Source organism: Pseudopodoces humilis, chromosome 16 (genome assembly GCF_049639895.1).
Source record: "Pseudopodoces humilis isolate 2021_Gansu_Grassland_sample_001 chromosome 16, ASM4963989v1, whole genome shotgun sequence".
Taxonomy (NCBI): Eukaryota; Metazoa; Chordata; class Aves; order Passeriformes; family Paridae; genus Pseudopodoces; species Pseudopodoces humilis.
The window spans coordinates 2,642,896-2,662,392 of NC_142215.1; the positions used below are offsets into that span (position 1 = coordinate 2,642,896).

The 19,497-nt window shown below is 38.9% G+C and overlaps 1 protein-coding gene across 4 annotated transcripts; it reads right to left on the reverse strand.

Moving 5' to 3' along the window:
* Positions 1–14: 14 nt before the first annotated feature.
* On the reverse strand, positions 15–19,436 carry CLPX (caseinolytic mitochondrial matrix peptidase chaperone subunit X). Of its 4 annotated transcripts, none has more exons than XM_088062918.1 (14): positions 19,263–19,436; positions 15,321–15,481; positions 14,054–14,171; positions 9,572–9,726; positions 8,611–8,770; positions 7,399–7,440; positions 6,754–6,930; positions 5,441–5,605; positions 5,047–5,135; positions 4,364–4,528; positions 3,439–3,738; positions 3,215–3,307; positions 2,877–2,983; positions 15–1,839 (listed from the first exon to the last, which is right to left on the reverse strand). In XM_088062918.1, the coding sequence occupies exons 1-14, from the start codon at positions 19,279–19,281 to the stop codon at positions 1,749–1,751; spliced, it is 1,842 nt and encodes a 613-aa protein (XP_087919044.1). In that variant the 5' UTR covers positions 19,282–19,436; the 3' UTR covers positions 15–1,748. The 4 variants fall into 4 exon arrangements, with proteins under 4 accessions (XP_087919044.1, XP_005521688.1, XP_087919045.1 ...); XM_005521631.2 differs by lacking the exon at positions 19,263–19,436 and adding an exon at positions 19,024–19,167; XM_088062919.1 differs by lacking the exon at positions 19,263–19,436 and adding an exon at positions 19,024–19,167 and having other exon boundaries at positions 2,827–2,983.
* Between the last annotated feature and the right edge of the window lie 61 nt (positions 19,437–19,497).

A 19,497-nucleotide genomic window follows, 5' to 3' on the forward strand; every position in this document is an offset into this window, starting at 1 on the left:
TGATAACTCTCCGCTGCTTGAATATTCGCTTTTATTCAAACGCCAGAGGTGAAGTACAAACTGTAGTTACACGGCATTTTTGTTTCCTTAAAAACAGTTCTTGGTTACAGAATTCCAAACAACTTTCAAAACTAAGTTGTTGAACAGTTTCACCTAAAATGTGGTGTTTTTTTCTATCTGTTTAAAAAAGGATTTGAATTAAAGGACTCAGAATTAAAAGCTGTTACAGGTTTTCACTCTACAAAAAGGAAAGTGAGGATGCAGTTACAGATAGTTCACCACAGATTCCCATTTTGAGGGGCCCAAGCTTCTAGAAATATCTTCAACTCCAAATGCAGCTTTTTCTGAACCATTAGTGGGTAATTTAACCTGAAAAAAATGTGAAAGCCCACGGAAAGTATCTGTTGCACCTGGCTACAACTGCATGTCACTGCTGCTAGGGAAGAACACAAGTATTACATAAAATTTACATGACAAAAATTAATGACAAAAATAGGGTCAATAGATTTTCAGTATCCTTTCCTGTCCTAAAACATCCACTAGACTAAAAAGAAGGATGAAAGTTTTACTTAAATAGTACGAATTAAAGTTTTAGGGAAACTCAAGTCCACATTTTCACTGAAGGACAAAACAAAGCTGTAAGCAACACTTTTAATTCCTGAAACAAATCAAAAACATACAGGTCCTTTAGTGTTTTTACACTTTCCTAAAGGATTGAATTCATTTTGGTGGAAACATAAGAGGGAGGATTGCTTGCTGTGAGACTAAAAACCAAAGACAAACCCACAAGATGCAATACTAGCATTTGAGAATATAACTTAAAAAGCACTGTCATGTGAACAATCACTACTGATTACAGCAAAAATATTATACATTTACTTCTTTCATCTCTTACCATTATAAGATAGGTTGGGCAAATACCTGGCACCAAAAAATTGATGCATGATAGTTCCAATATGTTAAACAAAATGTACTATATTAGAACATTAATATTTAAAAATTTATGGTGACTTCTCATCCAAATTTAGATGGTTTTACTGCTTCCTAGGAATCTTGTTTACCCCTCTGGAAAACCAGCAAATGACTGACTTCACCTTCTTTCACATTATCCAAGGTGTCTAAAGCTCCCAATGGAGACGTGAAGGATATAATCTGACATTCAAATTACTGTAACAAACCAGTGTCACATTTTAGCAGAATCTCCCAGCAGTGTCACAAAGCGTGTCCCAGTTTTTCCAAAAGGGTTTCCTCCCCCACCAATGTAACAAATCACTCCAGCACCCACTGGGTTTCACACACCAGCAGGACTCTTAACACTGACCTGAACAAAACCCCCTGTGAGCCGTACCAGGAGCTAAGATAGTTTACTCACCCTCTACTAATTATTAATTTTGATTTCCCATTTGTAGAGTAACATTATTGTTAAATCTAACTATTGGCAGCACCTGCACTGCTGGTTCAGTTTCTGGCAAGGGCAGTGCAGGTGCTGCTGCATTTGCTATACATTTTAATTGAACAAGTGTAATATACAATTCATATTTGAACATTATGTCATCCCAGTCCACACTCTGTCCATCAAAATCAATGTGATGCTGCAATAAAATACACGATCTGATTTAGCTAATGGAGTTCCTCATCACGAGTCGTATCCAAGACAGATCCGGTGCCTTTAGGATCAGGCTGGAGCCAGAGGCAATCGTAAGGAAAGAACCGAGTGAGCTTTCTTCAGGTGAGAGTTCTGACAGTGTTTAATGGTTTGCAGCATCTGCCTGTCGAGGCCAGCCTTCCTCCTCCACTCCAGAGTCATACTCCTCTTCCGATGAATCCTTGGTGGGAGCCCTAGGATTGAAAGGAAAGATCAGATACCTTAGACACAGAGGGAAAAAACAGACACTTCCCATAGTTTCTGACAAACGTCACATGCACAGTGCCCCGTGATAGAAGTTCTGACCTTCTGATCTGGAAATGCTGCTGTGCACATTGGCAGTGCCACCAGCACAAAGGCTCATTAACTGAATTCAATTAGCCTTCTGATTTTCAGTAAGTTGTTTGATTCAATCCATAATATTTCTGGTGCTATACAAAATCACTTCAAGCAACTATCAGTGTAATGCTTTTCACTCCCTCCAACAACACAAGGCTGAGCCAAGCTTCAGCACAGACAAGGTGCTGAAATAAGTAAATGCACCTTAGTGGAGAAAGCCACTCAAACAACATTGTCAGTGCTAAAAAACAAGACAGTTCCTAAATTTCAGACCTGAAATCTGGGAACTGATTTTTTAACCAGTTTTAACCTGACCCATTCTCTCTCAATTCCACCCTTCATTCATTGAAATTGTTGGATTTTTTTTTTTAATGCAGATTTGTTCAGCGTTTTCAACATTCCACATCATTACCATATTCTTCACAACAGTAAATTGATTATTTCAGGAAGAGTTCAGCAAATCAATAGATCTGCCCTTGTGGCTCTCCACTGCTGCAAGAGTAATGTAGAAAACTGTTGCAGCCTGGAGCTTGTATAAAAAACCCCATATCAGTGATAAAAAGTAGGAAGAAAGAAACAGTTTCATTTCAGAAATTTCAGTACAGTCAAATGAATTTCAAATTTTTACTGTTAGCTTAAAATTTACTTCCATTTCTATAGGTATACACACACAAAAATAACTTCACATATGTTTATTTTAAAATTTCTGTTTAAAAACTAAAGCAATACAACTCCAAAGTCTCTAGAACAGAACAGGCACTAATTCAGCTGTGTACAATATACAGAGCATTGAATCTTTTTTAGGTTGTGTGCATGGATTTGTGTTTATTCCATCAGAATACCTGTCTAGTTGTATTACTGGTCTGTTCTGCTACTTCTGTTACGGTTTTACCTAATGTATCCTGGCTCTTTTTTGCCTTCTACAACATCTTTGTCAACTTCCACACATACGATGTCAGAATTGGGCACTTCAAACATGGGCTCCAGCAGCAGCTTTTCCTACAGGAAAATAGAGGGGAAAATATTTCTGTGTGCTTTCCTTCACATAAACAGAGAGAGCTAGAGAGTCTCCTTGGAAGAACTCTGAATACTCACAGCTTTAGAAAGACTTACTGTATCCATGTAAGGGCCAGAACTAAGTGTGGTTTTCACTGGAATTGGTCACAATTAGGTCCATACACACAAATCCAGGAAGCTTCATTTATTGTTTATAAGACTTCATTCACTCACCATTATAGATCGAAGACCTCTGGCACCAGTTTTTCTGTCCAGGGCCAGTCTGGCTATAGCCTTCAATGCATCTTCAGTTACATTTAATTCACACTACACACAGAAAAATGGGAAGTTCAGTTAATAATTTCATTTATAACGCAGCATGTTGAGTACAAGCATTACCGAAAACAACACTGTATTTATAAACATGAACACCAGAGTCAACAGATAAAAACTCAAACCTTATCCATGCTGAATAGTGCCTGGTACTGAGGAACCACAGCATTCCGTGGCTCTGTAAGAATTCGTACGAGGGTTTTCTCATCCAGGCTGTGCAGAGGAACCACAACAGGCAAACGTCCCACAAATTCTGGAATCATGCCAAACTCGATGAGATCCCTGGCTTCCACATGGCGCAGCAAGCGATCCTTCTCCTCAATATCTTCCTGTGGGTCAGACTCTCCACTGATATTGGCAAGATCAGCTGCTGCTGCAGCCCTTCTGCCTTTCCCCATGTTAGATGGTGTCCCAAATCCTAGGTACTGCAAAACAAACATGCTCTGCTTAGAGGCCTGTAACTGAGTTTTCTTGATGTAAATAAATTAACTTTTCGTGAGTATTAAAAATCTGCAGTGACTGATTATATTGTTATGTACTAATTTGAGCTCAAGAAACTACTTAGAGTAAAATTAGACCCCTTGCATACAATCAGTTTCTTATAAAATTGAATTTCTTCAGTGAAGGATTAATACATCAGTACAAGAGCCATTTTTTCTTAAAATAAAGAAGGTCATCAACATGTTCTGGTCATTTTACAAGTACCAGTGACACTTCATAAGTGAAGCAAATGCAGGCAAGTTTGCTTACATGGGAAGCAACATGAATTAACATGAACCATAACTTCAATTTCAGTCACTCCTTTAGCGGTAGAGACAGGGAACACATATTGTCAGAATGCTACAGCCAGAACCCTATCCCCAGATATTAATCTATAAAACAGTGAACTGCAGGACCAGGTATTTTAAGATGATGATGATTTTTATCACCATTTGCTGAAATAAAGAAATTTAGTGTGTTTACAAATACAGCAAGACCTGTAAAAGTCAGTACTGTGAATAGTAATCAAGATGATGACTTTTCAGCCCAGACACAGTCTGATACACTCACTTTTTCATTTTTCCTCCTGCTGATAATTCTGTCAAGGCCATTAAATGCACCAGAAGCTACAAACAGGATGTTTGTTGTGTCAACCTGCACCGTTTCTCCACGTAGCTTCCGAGAATTCTTCTCTGGAACGTTTACTATTGTGCCTTCAAGTAATTTTAACAAGCCCTAAGAAGGAAAGAAGAAATAAGCAATAAAAAATTTCCATTGTGTAGCATCACGTATGTTCACTTGGGCACACCATGATATGTTCACTTTCACAAACACACTTGTATTTTTTGCTCCCTTATGCTCTTATATTAACAGCAAGAGTCCAGGAAAGTCAGTTTTTCCTATGAGACAATTCCACTCAAGGACAAAAGCTTTCCTTTAATGTGGCTCTTATGCACACTATGCATATAATGATTAGCTACTTTAAGAGTTTTGCTTAAATGGGAAATATTACCTGCCCTTGCCTACATTATGAACTGTCTGAATGCTGCAAAGACATTTCTGAACTAAAATATTTCCATGAGGATGCCGCAAACTGCTTTTGAGATTATGTTTTTTAATTAAGTCAAGAGGAGAGATGTGTCTTTTGAAGGTGAATAATTAAGAAACTGAAGAACTATTACTCCATACATTCCCAGACAGGATCTTATGTCCTGTTCACTCAGGAAGTAAAATCACTCCATGGAAGTATTTACCTGTTGAACACCTTCTCCCCCAACGTCCCGTAACTGATGGATACCAGGAACACTGCCAATCTTATCTACTTCATCCAGAAAAACAATTCCTGCAGTTACAGAAAATGGGTTTAAAGAAGCCCCTACTTTTAAAGGGAAGCAAGAATTTAAAGAGAACAATAAAATTTGAGAGCGCAGCAGTCTGTTCTACTTCCCAACAGCAAAAACATGCGTAATTTTGTCCAATTATGGACAAAAACAATACCAGAAGATACACATTGAGCTCTTTTCAGATTTATTCTATCTGATTTAAACTTTGGGTACATGCAGCTAGAATTTCAGGCATACTGGTGGTCTCAGAAGCTTAGAGCCCTTCAACAAAATTAACAGTCTCTGAAACACATTAAAAGTTTACCTTGCTGTGCTTTTTCTACGTTGTAGTTGGCATCTTGCAGGAGTTTTGCGATGACAGATTCAATATCTTCCCCAACATAGCCAGCTTGAGTCAAGGTGGTACAATCACAGATAGCAAAAGGGACATCTAGGCATTTAGCCAGAGTCTGAGCCAGCAAGGTTTTACCTGGTAAAAGAAAAGCTGCACGTTAGAACTGCCATATATTTCTCTTAGAGCACACAAATCCAAGTACTTGGACAGGGACTTTTAACAAGGGTGTGTAGTGACAGGACAAGGGGGAGTGGCTTTAAAATGAAAGAAGGTGGGATGAAGATGAGATATTGGGAAGAAATCTTTTTCTGTGAGGGTGGTGAGGCCCTGGCACAGGGTGCTCAGAGAAGCTGTGGCTGCCCCGTACCTGGAAATGTCAAAGGCCAGGTTGGACAGGGCTTGGAACAGCCTTGGATAGTGGAAGGTGTCCCTGCACATGGCAGAGGTGGAACGAGGGGAGCCTTAAGGTACCCTCCAACCCAAACCATTCAAGGATTTGCCACAGGATCATCATTACTCTTATTAGACATCCTGAATCATACCAGCATCTTAATACAAGCATATTTTCCAAGGGAGATAGCTTTCATAAGCAGTGGTTTTTACATTGGCAGGCTGTATTTCTAGTTCAATAATACACATTTAAGGCAGCTTGAAATTCATACAGTATCACAAAATGTCACACAATATAAAAACCATAGTACATGTACTTGCAGAGTTTAAAGATTAAATAAATCAGTAGTCCTTTGCAGACACTCAGGGTGCAGTGCAAAGTCCAATTGCTCCTGCTTCGAAGTTGGGAAGAAACAGAATTAAAATATTGTTTAGTGAATGTTCTCCCAAAAAGTCTGCAAAATGCCATCACTTCAGCACAAACACTCCCAAGACTTATGAACATAAAAAATAATCTCTCTTTCCAACCCCCTGCAACTAATCTGTCCCAGAGGTGAAACAGCACTAACTGCAGCATCTCAGCTTGCCAGCTAAAGCAGAGAAACTATAAATGCATTTTATTTCAGCTTAGTCAAAGTGGCATTGTTTATTCAGTCAGTAAATATAGGCATTCAAAAAAGAAAAAAGAAAACTACACAACTACAGCTTGTTCCTCTTTAGGGCCACTAGCTCTGCATGTTAACACAGCATGAAAGCACTGGAATCCCCAATTTGAAATTCACAGTTTAGTTTTTTTATAAACCAAATCTGAATAATCACAGAAGAGGAAAATCACTCATTAACAACAAATTCCATGAAAAATAGGACACCTATAGAAACATGCAGCTGTATACCTGATCCAGTTGGTCCAAGCAGCAATATATTACTTTTTTCAAGTTTAATGTCATCATTGGGTGAATCTAGTACTTCTCCTCCCCGTTTTTCCTGAGGTATCTGCTGGTTCATTTGTTGCTGCATTGATGCTCCCAAAGCATTACCGTGTGGACTGATTCCAGCAATCTGCAGGAGTTCTGAAGAGAACAACAACAATACTGTTTGAGCACCAAGGAGGCCTGTCACTACCTTAAAGACACAATAACAGCTTGGTTCTTCTGCAAACCTGGACTTCTCTCTGTACAGAGAGGAAAGCAACAGAAATACAGCACAATTATTACACAAACAGGAGTTCCAATCATACTTTTGCAGAGGCATACAAGAAAAGAATTTCCAATGGCACAGTGATTACCTTAAAGTATTCCTCTACATTAAAAAGCAAGAGAAATTTTCAGTCCTTACAAATTTACTCATTTTAACTGTAATTCTTTTAGTTTTTTTGTTAACATATGAGAAGAAATAAACCCAAGCTGTTAATTTCCATGATGAAAAAGTACAAGCACTGGACCTCACCCAACATTTCAAACTAGCAGTCACTAAAGACTGCTCTCCATGTCATAAAAGTAGGTATTGCAGAAGAGGACATGAGGAGAGGGTTCACTTACTTGTAAATCTGTACTCATCCTCCCGTCTTCTGATTTCTAATTCTAAGAGAGAGGATGAAAACAGTCATAAAAAAGTAAGTTTATAAAAGCTTATAAATTCTCCACCTCTTGCCCTCTTCTGAATACATCTTATCACTGACTATGAATGTATTTCTAAAAAGAAATCCCCACAAGAGCTATTTTTTATTGCTGTAAAAATTACCCAAAACCCAAATTGCATGTTTTTTAAAATGCCAGCAAGCTATCTACTTATAAAAACAACAATCTATTACCTCTAATTAGATTATTCACTTCAAAAACAATTATGGAAGGAAAAAAAAGCAGTAACAATTTTGAAGAGGCTTCCTTAAACTCTCCCTGAGTGTTATAATGTAAGGCTTTAATATAAGACAGAACTCTGAAATATGTAAATATTTACTGTCAGTCTCTCTGGGCATGGACCCTGTTATCTCCCTGTGGAGGGTCAGGAACTCCCTGGTGCCAGGTACACAACTGCTCTCTTACCATTACCAGAAAAGTGCTACTAATGTTCCCTCCTCATTTAAAAGACTTTATGTTAATTCAAGAAAAAACAAAGAAGATTTCTGTGGTAACTTTTGCAAGACAGAACAAAACACCTTAAAAAAAAAACTCACCCAAGGTACACTTTGAGTCAGAGATGGTAACTTAATCCCACTTCTAAAAATAAATAAGATCAACATAGCTACACACTTACTCAGCAGCAAAAGTACTGCCAGGAGTAACTCCATCTACACCTGCTAGATATGGAACAATACAGGGGTGACGAGCAGATGCTGCCAGCAGGAGCAAAGGAAGTTAGAAATCTAAGTACTCATCAATTTACCTATGCAAAATGTCACCTTCCTGATCTGCATTGTTGCTTGCAGATTAAGCAGCAGATTTACCGTTAAGTCATAAATGAGATTAGAAAGAAAAAATTAGCAGACTCACTTTAGAAAGTTAAAGGAGAATACCCCATAATCAGTATCAGTAAAAAGGGGTAAGCATTTAATATGCTAAGCATCATAAACTCTCTTATTACCATTTAAATAAATCATAGAAGTTCACAATGGAAATTATATTTAGTAGAAATTCTTACAGATCATTTCAACTATAGAACATCTAGTGTCAGGGTAAACCCTTTCTTAGATTAAGTTAGGACCCCAAAATGGTCATTTATTTGACCAGAAAAATACCAAATATCATACAAACCTCTTGGTGTTAAAGAAGTCTGTTTCTCAACTTCTGCTTGCTGTCTCAGGTTAGATGGGATATTATTGTAGATTCTCTTGTAATGATTATACACCGCAACTGAAAGCACCTTCTTGGCAAAACACTGACCAACAACGTATTTGTCGAGGTAGTTGTAAATCTGAAAAATAGCTTAATCTTAATAATACTTCTAAATCATCTTGCAGCAGAAAAGGAAAAATAGCATATTCTGCAAAAGATGGACTTTGGTCTGAATTGTTACAGACCTGAGAAACAGAAATTAACATCTAAAATACAAAACATATTCCTCTTGATAAGTTTACTTTAAAATATCTGATGCTTACACACTCATACTGCGTCTGTCAGTTCTGCCCTACTAATACATAAGTCCATTGCCATTTCTACCCAAATTTTTAAGAAGAACAGAATTTTTAAGAAAGGCCTCTTTTCTGAAAAGAGGCCTATCAAGGAGCCATATTCAGAAACCATTACAGTCCACCAGGAACTGAGAAACATAAAAGGCTTCTTCACTGATCTCCAGATGGAAACCAAATGACTTCAGAAGGACCATGGCCACAAGTTAATCAGCTACAGCTCTCACCCACACCAAATTAAAAGGCTCTGCAGCTTGAGAAAGAAGGCGCTAAAATAAGGATACAGAACGCAAGGCCACGGTGAGAAAAAAAAACTACGGTTGGTGAGGGCTGAGGTCAGCCTCAAGGTCACAGGAGAAAATGTAGTCACAAAGACAGAGGAAAACAAGCTCCAATACCTTTATTGGATCTACTTGTTCCCTTTATCAGCTGCTCTGCACACAGCTCACAAAGGTTTAATCTTGAGCTAATCATCTTTATTGTTTGTTGCTTTGTCCCAGCAGCCCATCACACACCTGATGCAGATTAAGGGAAGCATTTCTCCATGCTGCAACACAAGGGGACTCTGGGTGGAATTAAGAACATACCTTTTTCGGTGGAGGTGGTGGCTTCTGCTGGAATGCCAATTTCACAGCTTCTGCTGCTGACTCGGGCTCTTTAATGATGCTCTTTTTTGTGTCTGCCTCTGACAGGACAACAAAAAAGTGGTGACACTTTTCACACTTCACAAAACGGGTGGAAGCTGCAGAAGAGGTCAAACAAAACAGTAAGAGGAATTGCTTCTGTCCAAGTTCATCACACAGGACAAGCACCTGTAAGACAGCCCAGTCACTCTGTTTACATAACACTTCTCCCTCGCTCACCTTAGAACATTTAAAAGCTACTATTGGCTTATGAAATTTGACACAGGGGAAACACAATTTGCCCTCCAAAAACTGGAATGCTGGGCAGCAACCAGACAATGGATTAAACACAAACTCTTTTTGATACTTATCCAGTAGCACCACACTTAGGAGAGGACACTTTGCACTTCTGAGACAAAATAAATGAGAATACTTTAGCTATGCAGGAAATGTTCCTAACTCTCAAACTGACAGCAAAATAAAATATTGTGGTTAGGCACAGACAAAAGTGCAGGGAAGCAGACTAGAATATCAAAGACAGCATTACAGGAGGGCTCTGGCAGCTCCTGCTCTCTGCATCCCACTGGTTTAGAACACTGGATCAGGCCCGAGACATCCAAGCCCAGGACACTGAGCACAGGGGGGGTCACCCAAAGGGCTAATCCCAACAAGAGGCAGCTGTGGTATGCAACACGCCATCAGGACTTTGATGTTTTGCAAGATCTTCTACTTATTTATTTTTACTGTCAAGACTAGAACAAATTTCTTTCAAATTCCAGAAGCTAAACCCTCCTACCGCTGACTTTGTGAACTGTGTCTCAAGAAATCTGCAAAGGTTGGTTTCATAAGCCTGAAAATGAGAACCTGCATTCTTTTCTTTTCCTTTGGTAAAGCAAAGTTGAAATGATAAAAACAGACAGTAGAGAAGAATAATAGAAGTAATTCAGAATAGACCCTTTCTAGCCCTATTTCTATGGTACTAAATGCAAATCACAAGCAGTAGGATAGATTTAAAGGAAATATACTAGTAAATGTATTTAATTAAAAGTACAGAAAATGTAGAAGAACAACACACTGAAAATTTTAATGCCAGAACTTCTGAAATCATAAAAAGTTTTTAGAAAATGGCTTGAACACTGTAGCACCAGCAACTGTAACAACACCCTCTAGCAATAAACAAGTTGCTTATTTATAACTTGTTGTCTCCCATAGGACTGGCATCAGCAAAAGGAGAGTGGGTGGGATTTTTCTTACCATTAATCCCACCTTATAGCTGGATAAGCAAGACCAACAGATTACTTTAAGAATGTAGCATCTAATACTGCGAGCAACACAGCTTTATTAACTTCAATTCAAAGAAATTCTGGGTAACAGCCTGAAAGTTCTCCTGGCAACCTTCCAAATTACTGCTATCTGCCTCATGGGAATGTGATGGAAATCCACTTGCACTAACCCATTCTTCTTATATAACTATTATTTAGCAACAATATTGTAGGGAAAAAAGCAACCCAACCTTTCTCCCAAGGCTCACTCAAAACACCTCTGATATTCTTGATGACTACAGTCATGAGGCTGTTCTCCTTTGTTATACAAGGCTGATTTAGGATAGAATAGACATGAGAATAGTTGTTCCCTTTATAAAGCCACATGAATGGTTTAAAAAAACCCAGAAAATAAGAAGTGGGCTCTAAGAGTACTATGAGGCATCTTTAAAACGTCGCTAAAAAAAAAACTTATGAGTACACAATTGAGTTGCAGGAAACTTTGCTCATCCTAAATACTGGCATGTTTTCATATGTTCTTTTAGCAAACACATAAAAGCACAACAAATCCATGTCAAATTACCTCCCTGTCATTAAGATGTCTGCAAATATTTACCGTGTGCCAAAATGCAAGTCAAGTGTTGTTTTTAATCAGACAATGTTGCCACAGAGGCTGCATTTCTAAAGTTTGTGTGAGCTGACCTTGCCAAAAAGAAATGCCAGGTTTTTATAAAACATACAGGAAACCGAAGCAATCAGAGAATTAAAAAGAGTTGTAGGGTTGAGATAATGGGCTCCTATCAAACTGCATTAAGGTAAAATAAAACCCAAACCAGGAAGAAGAAAGCAGGGAAGCTTCTGAGTATGTTCAGTAGCAGGGAGGTGCTGGTTTGGAGGATGGAGTAACCTGATGGCATCAGGTGGAGACAGTAAAAGCAGCATCCAGATAAGGCTTCTTATGTCAATCAGCTTTACAGCAATTGGATTTCACTCCACATCGGAGGATCAAGTCTTATTTCACTGATCACAAACTCTCTTTACAGACTTTCACAACCCAAAACGATACAGGAACTGCTGAGAAAGGAGGTCAAAGCAAAATGACTTTTTATTTGCCTCATATTTTCCCTTCATTGTTAATTGGAAAATCATTGCCAACCAAATCTTTCTGCAAGATTTGCAGATACAAAGTGAAGTTCCATCAAAAACAAACTCCACTGGAAAACCAGCCTGTCACACTGCCACTCAGTAGCAATTAACTTTCTAATGAACATGGCTTTTATTCAGTATTTTGCTTCTTTACTTCTCTCAAAACTGAAATGACTGAAAATCTAATATTTAAACTGAAACAAATGCTAATTGCATGTTTTCCATTGGTTTTAGATATTTATTTAAGGCTCTGCAGGTTGGCAATTCAAACCAGAACTGAGCAAATTCATCATTTTTCCTGACTAAGCAACAAGGGCTTATCCACAAAAATAGTTACAGTAGGCTTAATACAACTTGCAACCCATTCATTTTGGGCAGAATGGGACAGATTTATTTTTCTTAGTTTTTGTTTTTTCAAATAAATTTCAAGATAATTAGAAGTTCTGTTTTCCAGCTGCTTTATAGAGTGGCTGGAAAGCAGTGTGCTCAAATTAACAGACTAAACCAAAATAACACAGGTCCAGAAAACACTTCATCAAGATTCACAAGAACTCTGGAAAAAAGCGTGTTTCCAGTCCCAAGCTGTTTACAGAACCTGTGTTATTCTGATGCTGCAACTTAAGTGGGTTCACTACTTGGGAATTTTAAATCTCATTTATCAAGACATGTTCTCCCATAGTGTTGGTATGAATAAATCCTGTTCCCAAGGAAGTTTCCAGGCATGCTTAAGTGTTCCCAACGACACTGACAGAACACTAAATCACATCTCTGCTTTCCAAGGATCATTCTGGGACAATGCTTGAATGGTATTTCCAGATAAAAGCACAAACTGCAGTACCAAGGGAAACACACCAGTGAAGTAAGATTCGAATCTCACTGTTTCATGAATCATAAGAAGGCAAATGAGATTAAAAATCCTTCAACTGTTCCCAACCACACCTAGTCCAGGGAGAGACCACACTGAACACCAGACAGGATCATATTTCTAGTTCCATGAACTAGTGCCAGGTTTTGCAGAAAACCTTGTTGCCTATAGTTTCAAACAAACTGGAAAAACAACCTTTTTCTGGGGGAAAAAGTAACTGAGGACTGATCCTTTGTCTAACATAAAGAAATATACTGTTATTATTATAGAACTGTCCTGTGATTCATGACATTTGATCATTTTAAATACTACTTTATATGAGTAGCAGGAAATAACAGCACATCCACTCATTATTTTTGCCAGCTGTTATATTAACAACTGCTGAACACGTTTCTGCTGACCTTGTCTTAAGCCTCTTAGTGCACAAGTCTGATTATGACCTGATATTTCCTCCTTGAGCCCCACCAACTAACAATGGGGATTTGCTTTCTGACAAAAGTTTTTGTTTTCTAGGCTGGTCTCATTAGTGATGAAATAAGGTATGAAATGTCTTCAAGTCTGACAGAACCTAAAGAATAAATGGCATTAATTTTGATTATACTTTAAAAAAAAAAAAAGGAAAATAAAATAGCAATTGCTGCTGGAGAACAGGCATTTTGGATTTTCTAGTTGGACTTTCCAGCCTACTATGTGGAATGTATTATAGCTCTGACTTTGCCATGGAAGACTGTTCTAGTAAGCCATCTGTCAAATACTAATTCCTCTGCTGGATAAGCACATTGGTTATAGTACATGCAAGATTAAAGTTTCATTATTTAGGAAAGAAAGGACAGACATTACTAATACATATAAAGTGCATACTTATATAATAGAGATATGAAAGTATCTGTAGTTAAAATGGTATTAAGTATAAAATGCCATGAACTATTTTAAAAATGCATATTCACAGATACAACGTGAATTGCACTACCACATTCCCATACATCATGGGATGTACACAAATGTACCCACAGAGACAATAAATATTTACACCAACAAGGCCAAACGAAGCATAACAAAATTTCTGACATCATGTAATTAGGTAGGCTAACACATAGCTATCAGGACTATGCTAAATCACAAAGTCACATCTGTGTCTATTTAAAAAAAAAAGAAGTTTTAAGGAAAACTTACACACAAAGGTCTCCACATGTGTGCACAAGTCCCCACACTTCGGGCAGCGCAGTTGGTTCCCTCCTTTCCCAGAGCTTCCAGAGCTTGACTTTTTACCACCACCCTCACCAACAGATTTCTAAAAGAGATTTCCAGACAATTAACCCCAAACAATGGAGCTGGTACAGTATTTGCTTATGGAATCAAATAATTGGAATTTTGCAATAGCTGAATAACAAAGTAGCTATTGTCAGGATTTTTTTAAAGGCTTTAGAAACTTAGAAGAATATAACATAAAGACTTGGAAGTGTTTTACATTTACAAATACATCTGCATTTCCCAGGTCTGCCAGTCTTGGATGCACATGCCCAACAATAACAAGCTATGTTAACATTTTAATAATGTATATTAATGTTTTAATGCCAGACAAGAAAATAAATAATATTTAGAGAGAATTTTATTATCTCAACTGCATGGATTCTAAGGGTTTCTGAAGCCACAGCTCCTCTCAATTCCTTGGCAGCTGTAGCAATCTATACTAAAACATGAATTTCACAGTGTTTGGAAATACTGCATCTTTTGCTTGTATCTGTATCTATGCCTTCATACTCTGATTAATACAAGTTATATTTTAGGAAACAACAAAAATCTCTCTTCCCATTTCTAAGGCAGTTCTTAATTTTTAAACCTGTCTTGCCTACTGATTTCTACTTACAACCCTTTCCAAGAAAAAAAAACAACTTAATTTTTTAAATATTTTTTATTTTTTTAAAAGAAGTTTAATTGCACCCTCAGAACAGACTGGTGTCACCTGGACAGCTCCTCAGGTTCACAACACACCATACTAAGGCAAAGTTATTGCCTGTGAACTCTCAAAATGTTATTTGCTGACTAAAGAGCAGTTTTATTCTCCGGTAATCATTTATCTGAAGAAGCTGTTTATTAACTATAATCATAGAGAATGACTAGGATAAAAATAGACTACAAATAACAACAAGAGGTGAGCTCATGTCCTCATTGACTTCTCTTACTTAAGACAAATCTGTTCTAAACCCAGAAACATTTAAAATGTACTTTAAAAGTCTAATTGGGAGCACCAGGTTTATCTCCTAACAAATTCATAATACATTTTATTTTTTCTTCACTGCCAGTTGCAGCAATTTGAAGGACTAGAAGTGTCTGGAGTTGGCCAAAATTTCGAGATTAAGTAAAAAAAAAAAAAAAAAATCACAAAAATTTAAGGAACTTTTTACAGAAACTATTGAAACCCCCAGTTTGTGGAGATTACCTTGCTTCCATCTCCAGAACCATCCTTGCTTGCACCATCCTTTGAAGCAAAATATGCTGGTGTTTCTGAAAAGTTTCTAAGAGGAATTCGTTTTAGGGAACAAGTTTCAAAAGTCCCAAGTTTTCCTAAAACAGGGATGCGTGTACGACCACAAGTAATACCTAAAAAAAAAAAAAAAGTTAAATACTAAAAATACTCCCATTTTCATTCTATTGCCACCAAATCTCAGAACTGATTTATTTTATGTGGAGCTTTAAGGTACAAAATCAGCTCTGAACATCCACATTTCAGTCATTCTAAATAAATTATCTTTACCACCTTAATGTTCATCTCATTAAAAGCTGCCTGGGTTTTCTGAAAGAAGACCCCAATGTAACTCCAGGTCCTCTAACATCAGACAATTGAGAGTCTCACCGTGGCATGAAATAGGGAACATCCCAGTTATGAAACTGATCCTCAGAATGATAAACACAATCAACTTACAGCTTTTATTATGAAATAATTCAACCCCCCAAGAGAAACCTTTGAAGAGTCTCTTTATTATGCAAATTCAGGTGTTTCAGACTCAATGACTGCACGTCTGGATTTGGCTTTCACTTGGGAACTCCACTAAAAATTAGTTTCCAGGAATTTGAGGCACCTCTTGGCAACAAAAGTTGTGCTGAGGAAAACTGAGAAGCCGTGTCCTATTTGGCACTCACCGACGGGCCGGCACCGGCAAACTCAGCGTAATCTTAACTTTGCTGAAATACCTTATTGCCAACACAAAAAAAAAACTTCATTGGGAAACTAAACAGCCTTTTTTCCTCCTCTTGCAACACCGGCAGGATTGCATTTCATGGCTCGGTATGACGTGAGCCAACATATGTTGTGCTTGTGATTTCAACATCAACAACAGCCTGGAATCCATATCTCATCTCTTGCAGTTAAAGTGGCAAATTTTCACTTGCTTTCTGGTTTTGATAAGGACCTTGCTGTACCTTACTGACAGCAGAGCTATATAGCAACAATGGCAAATGCAAATCTGCTGGCAGTACATAGTTCTATTGTTATAGGGATGAGAATCCTATGGAAAATCCAAAAACTCTTCAAAAAAATAAGAAGAATGGCAAGAGAAGCATGGCTCATTTGCTCTGAAAGAACAACAGCAACCAAGAACTGGGAACTTAGCTGAAAGAAAATACTCTGAAAATTCACCATGTTACTATTACAAGAAGGGAAAAAATAAAGAAGAGGAACCTAAATTTACCAGGAAAACTCCTTACAGGTCTGTGCAAAGTCACAATGAAGATGACAGTGTCAAATGAGATTGGAAGCTGGTTTATTAACTTACATGCTACTTAAGATTCCTGAACCTGAAGATGACTTGTAGCTACTTTTAACATGACTAAAAATTAATCTTTTAAAAATCTCTTAACAGCATTGCTTCTGGATGTAAACCTGAGGGAGAAATAACAATCACTGAGCTTCCCCATTTTAAATTCATCTGCTGAGTGCCACTGCAACACATTTTAGATTACATAGGATAAGCTATGAAAACATCACAGAAAACTTGAAAACACCGGCTGGCTCTCAGAAGCAGTTGTGTCTTTTAACTGAATGTGCAGAGAACTCTGACAACTCTGTATGCCAAGTGCACTTGTCAGGAAAGAATAAGCTTTGGTGAGTGTTTACAATGCAATAGCTGCTCTGAGCAGTTCCCTGTCTTGGAGGTTCATTCCTCAGAGATGGTTCCTTTACTGAGATTTACAAACTGAGTTTACAAACTGAGAAAAGACCCCTTAAAATAAAACAACAACCACCTCACCTCCCTTGAACAAAACCTGAAGTCACACAACTTTCCTTGTAACACAGGGAGATTTGGCCTGTGGAAAAAGGCTGAAGCACTAACAAAAAAGCTCAAACATTTCAGTCCTCATTTTAATTCAGAGTGCTCTTGTGAGACAGAAAATGCACTGGGAACTATATCGGATGAACTACGAAACCTTACAAAGCACTGATTACTGAGCTGTAAAGACTAAACCAGGGGGGGAAAAAAACCCCATATTACTGCTATATCAGCTGGTGGCTAAGCATGAAAAGCCTCATGTGCTTATTGTGAGGTCTGAGTGGGGTCTTTTGGATAAAATATCATTGTACAATTACACAATGAACCAGTAAAAGTTATCACCTCTACTTCCTTGTGTCAATAAGCCCAGAGGGAAATTTTCAGGAGAAATCAACATTCCAATTCCTGGCAGCTACCACTGACCCATCCGGACTCAGATAAATGTTCCAATACATAACTGCTGGCAGGGTTTGCTCACACACACCTGGAAATGGTGGCTCAGGTGATGTTTTTTTTTAGCACTAAATTCAAAGAACCTGTACCTAATGTCGCTGGCAGCAATGGAACCGCTCAGATTTGTGATGGAAAGCTCCTTAACACCTTATTAACCTTTAATTGATACTTGATGAAATAAACGCTGACTTTTGGGCCAAGCCTGGGGGATCTTGGAGGCATCTATTGGTCAGGAAAGTGACAGGAGACTGTGACAAACTAACTGTCCCACATAACACTCGATTGATTACATTGATCTGTGCACTCTGAACTCTCTCAAGTTGGCACCAACCAGCAACAGCAAACAAAGCACTTAGAAGAAGACACAATTTAATAAAAAAGACACACAAAAATAAGATACATTTATTTTTAAATAACTTTCATTTAAAGCTGATGGATAAATAATTGTATTGCTCTATCTGCATTTTATTCTCATTTGCTCTTTTACATAATAATTTTGAATCTTAGTTCTGACCAAAAACCACACAAATTTCAAAAAAGATAATTCTGTAATGAATTACAAATAGTAGTTGCTTTAAAGTTGATTGTTTCAAAGGGGTTGCATAAGGGCAGACAAGCTAGACTTGAAAGCACAGGTCTGAACCAGCACAGGTGATATTTGAGATATAAACGTAAAGGCACCTACAAAGAGTTAACTCACCTCTTAAGAGCAGTAAATGATCTCTGACTCATCAGGCTATTGCCGAGGGTAGAGTAATTGAAAATATTGTTGCCAATATGGCAACAGAGAGATTTTTCAGCACAATTTGGGGGTCCTCTACCATTCCCCCAAAGCAGCACTTGGTTTGTCTGCTCTCAAGAATACCACGAAAAGGGTAAACAAGGAAAAAAAAAACTAAAAAAGGAACAGCCTCCCACAGCCTTCAACTTCCAGTGAGTAGCTGGCACAGTCTCGTCCTTCTACCAAGTTGGAAATAATTAATTTTGCTAACTAAGCCCGTCTTTATGAGCAATAGTTCAAGTTTAGGCTACCACAAAGACAGGCTTTTACTTAATTAAGGTGATTAAGCCATTTTTAAGCCAATTAAACACATTTACTCGCACTGTAGAGTAACATACACTGGCCGGCAGCTGCTGAGCATCACTTCTGTTGAAATAAACTCTATTCTGGCATTACATTTCTCCATAGCGAGGGCAAATTCCCCGATACTTCACACCACGTAACGCTGCCCTTACCCCCACTCGCACCGCACGGGTGACACCAGCAAACAGTTAAAAGGAGAAAAAAAGGGGAAAGGCCGCCGTGTCCCGCCACTGTCAGAGCGCGATAAGGGCACGGCGGGGCCGCGGCTCCCCTCAGGGCCGCAGGGCCCGACCCCGCCGGGCCCAGTGCGGGAAGGCCGGCGGCCGGAGCGCGGTTACCTCTGCGAGCGGAGGGCAGCGTGGAGCCGAACAGGCGGGCGGCGGCGGCGCAGCTGTGGCAGGCGGACATGGTGCAGCGGCCGCGGGCCCGGCCGGCTCCCCCCGCCGCCAACAAGGCCTCGCTGGCGGCGGTCCGGCCCCGCCCGCCCCGGTAACACCCCCGTGACGGCAACGCGCGTCACGGCGAGACTACACATCCCAGCGGGCATCGCGCCGCGCACCGCCCCATTTGAACGCACCTTTCTCGCGGGGTCTCATGGGAAGTGTAGTACCAGCAGTGATTGGTTGCGTGGGCGCCGCTTGGCATTGAGGGAAATGTAGTCTGCAACCGGCAGCGTCCCGGGACTCGCTCAGTCACTCCTAGGCACACCGTCCAGGTGTTTCCTCTTCCCGAATACAAAATGAGAGGAATATTTCCCTTTGATCACAGAAAGGTTTTGGGGTTTTTTTTAAAGGCCTTTCGTGAAAGATCAG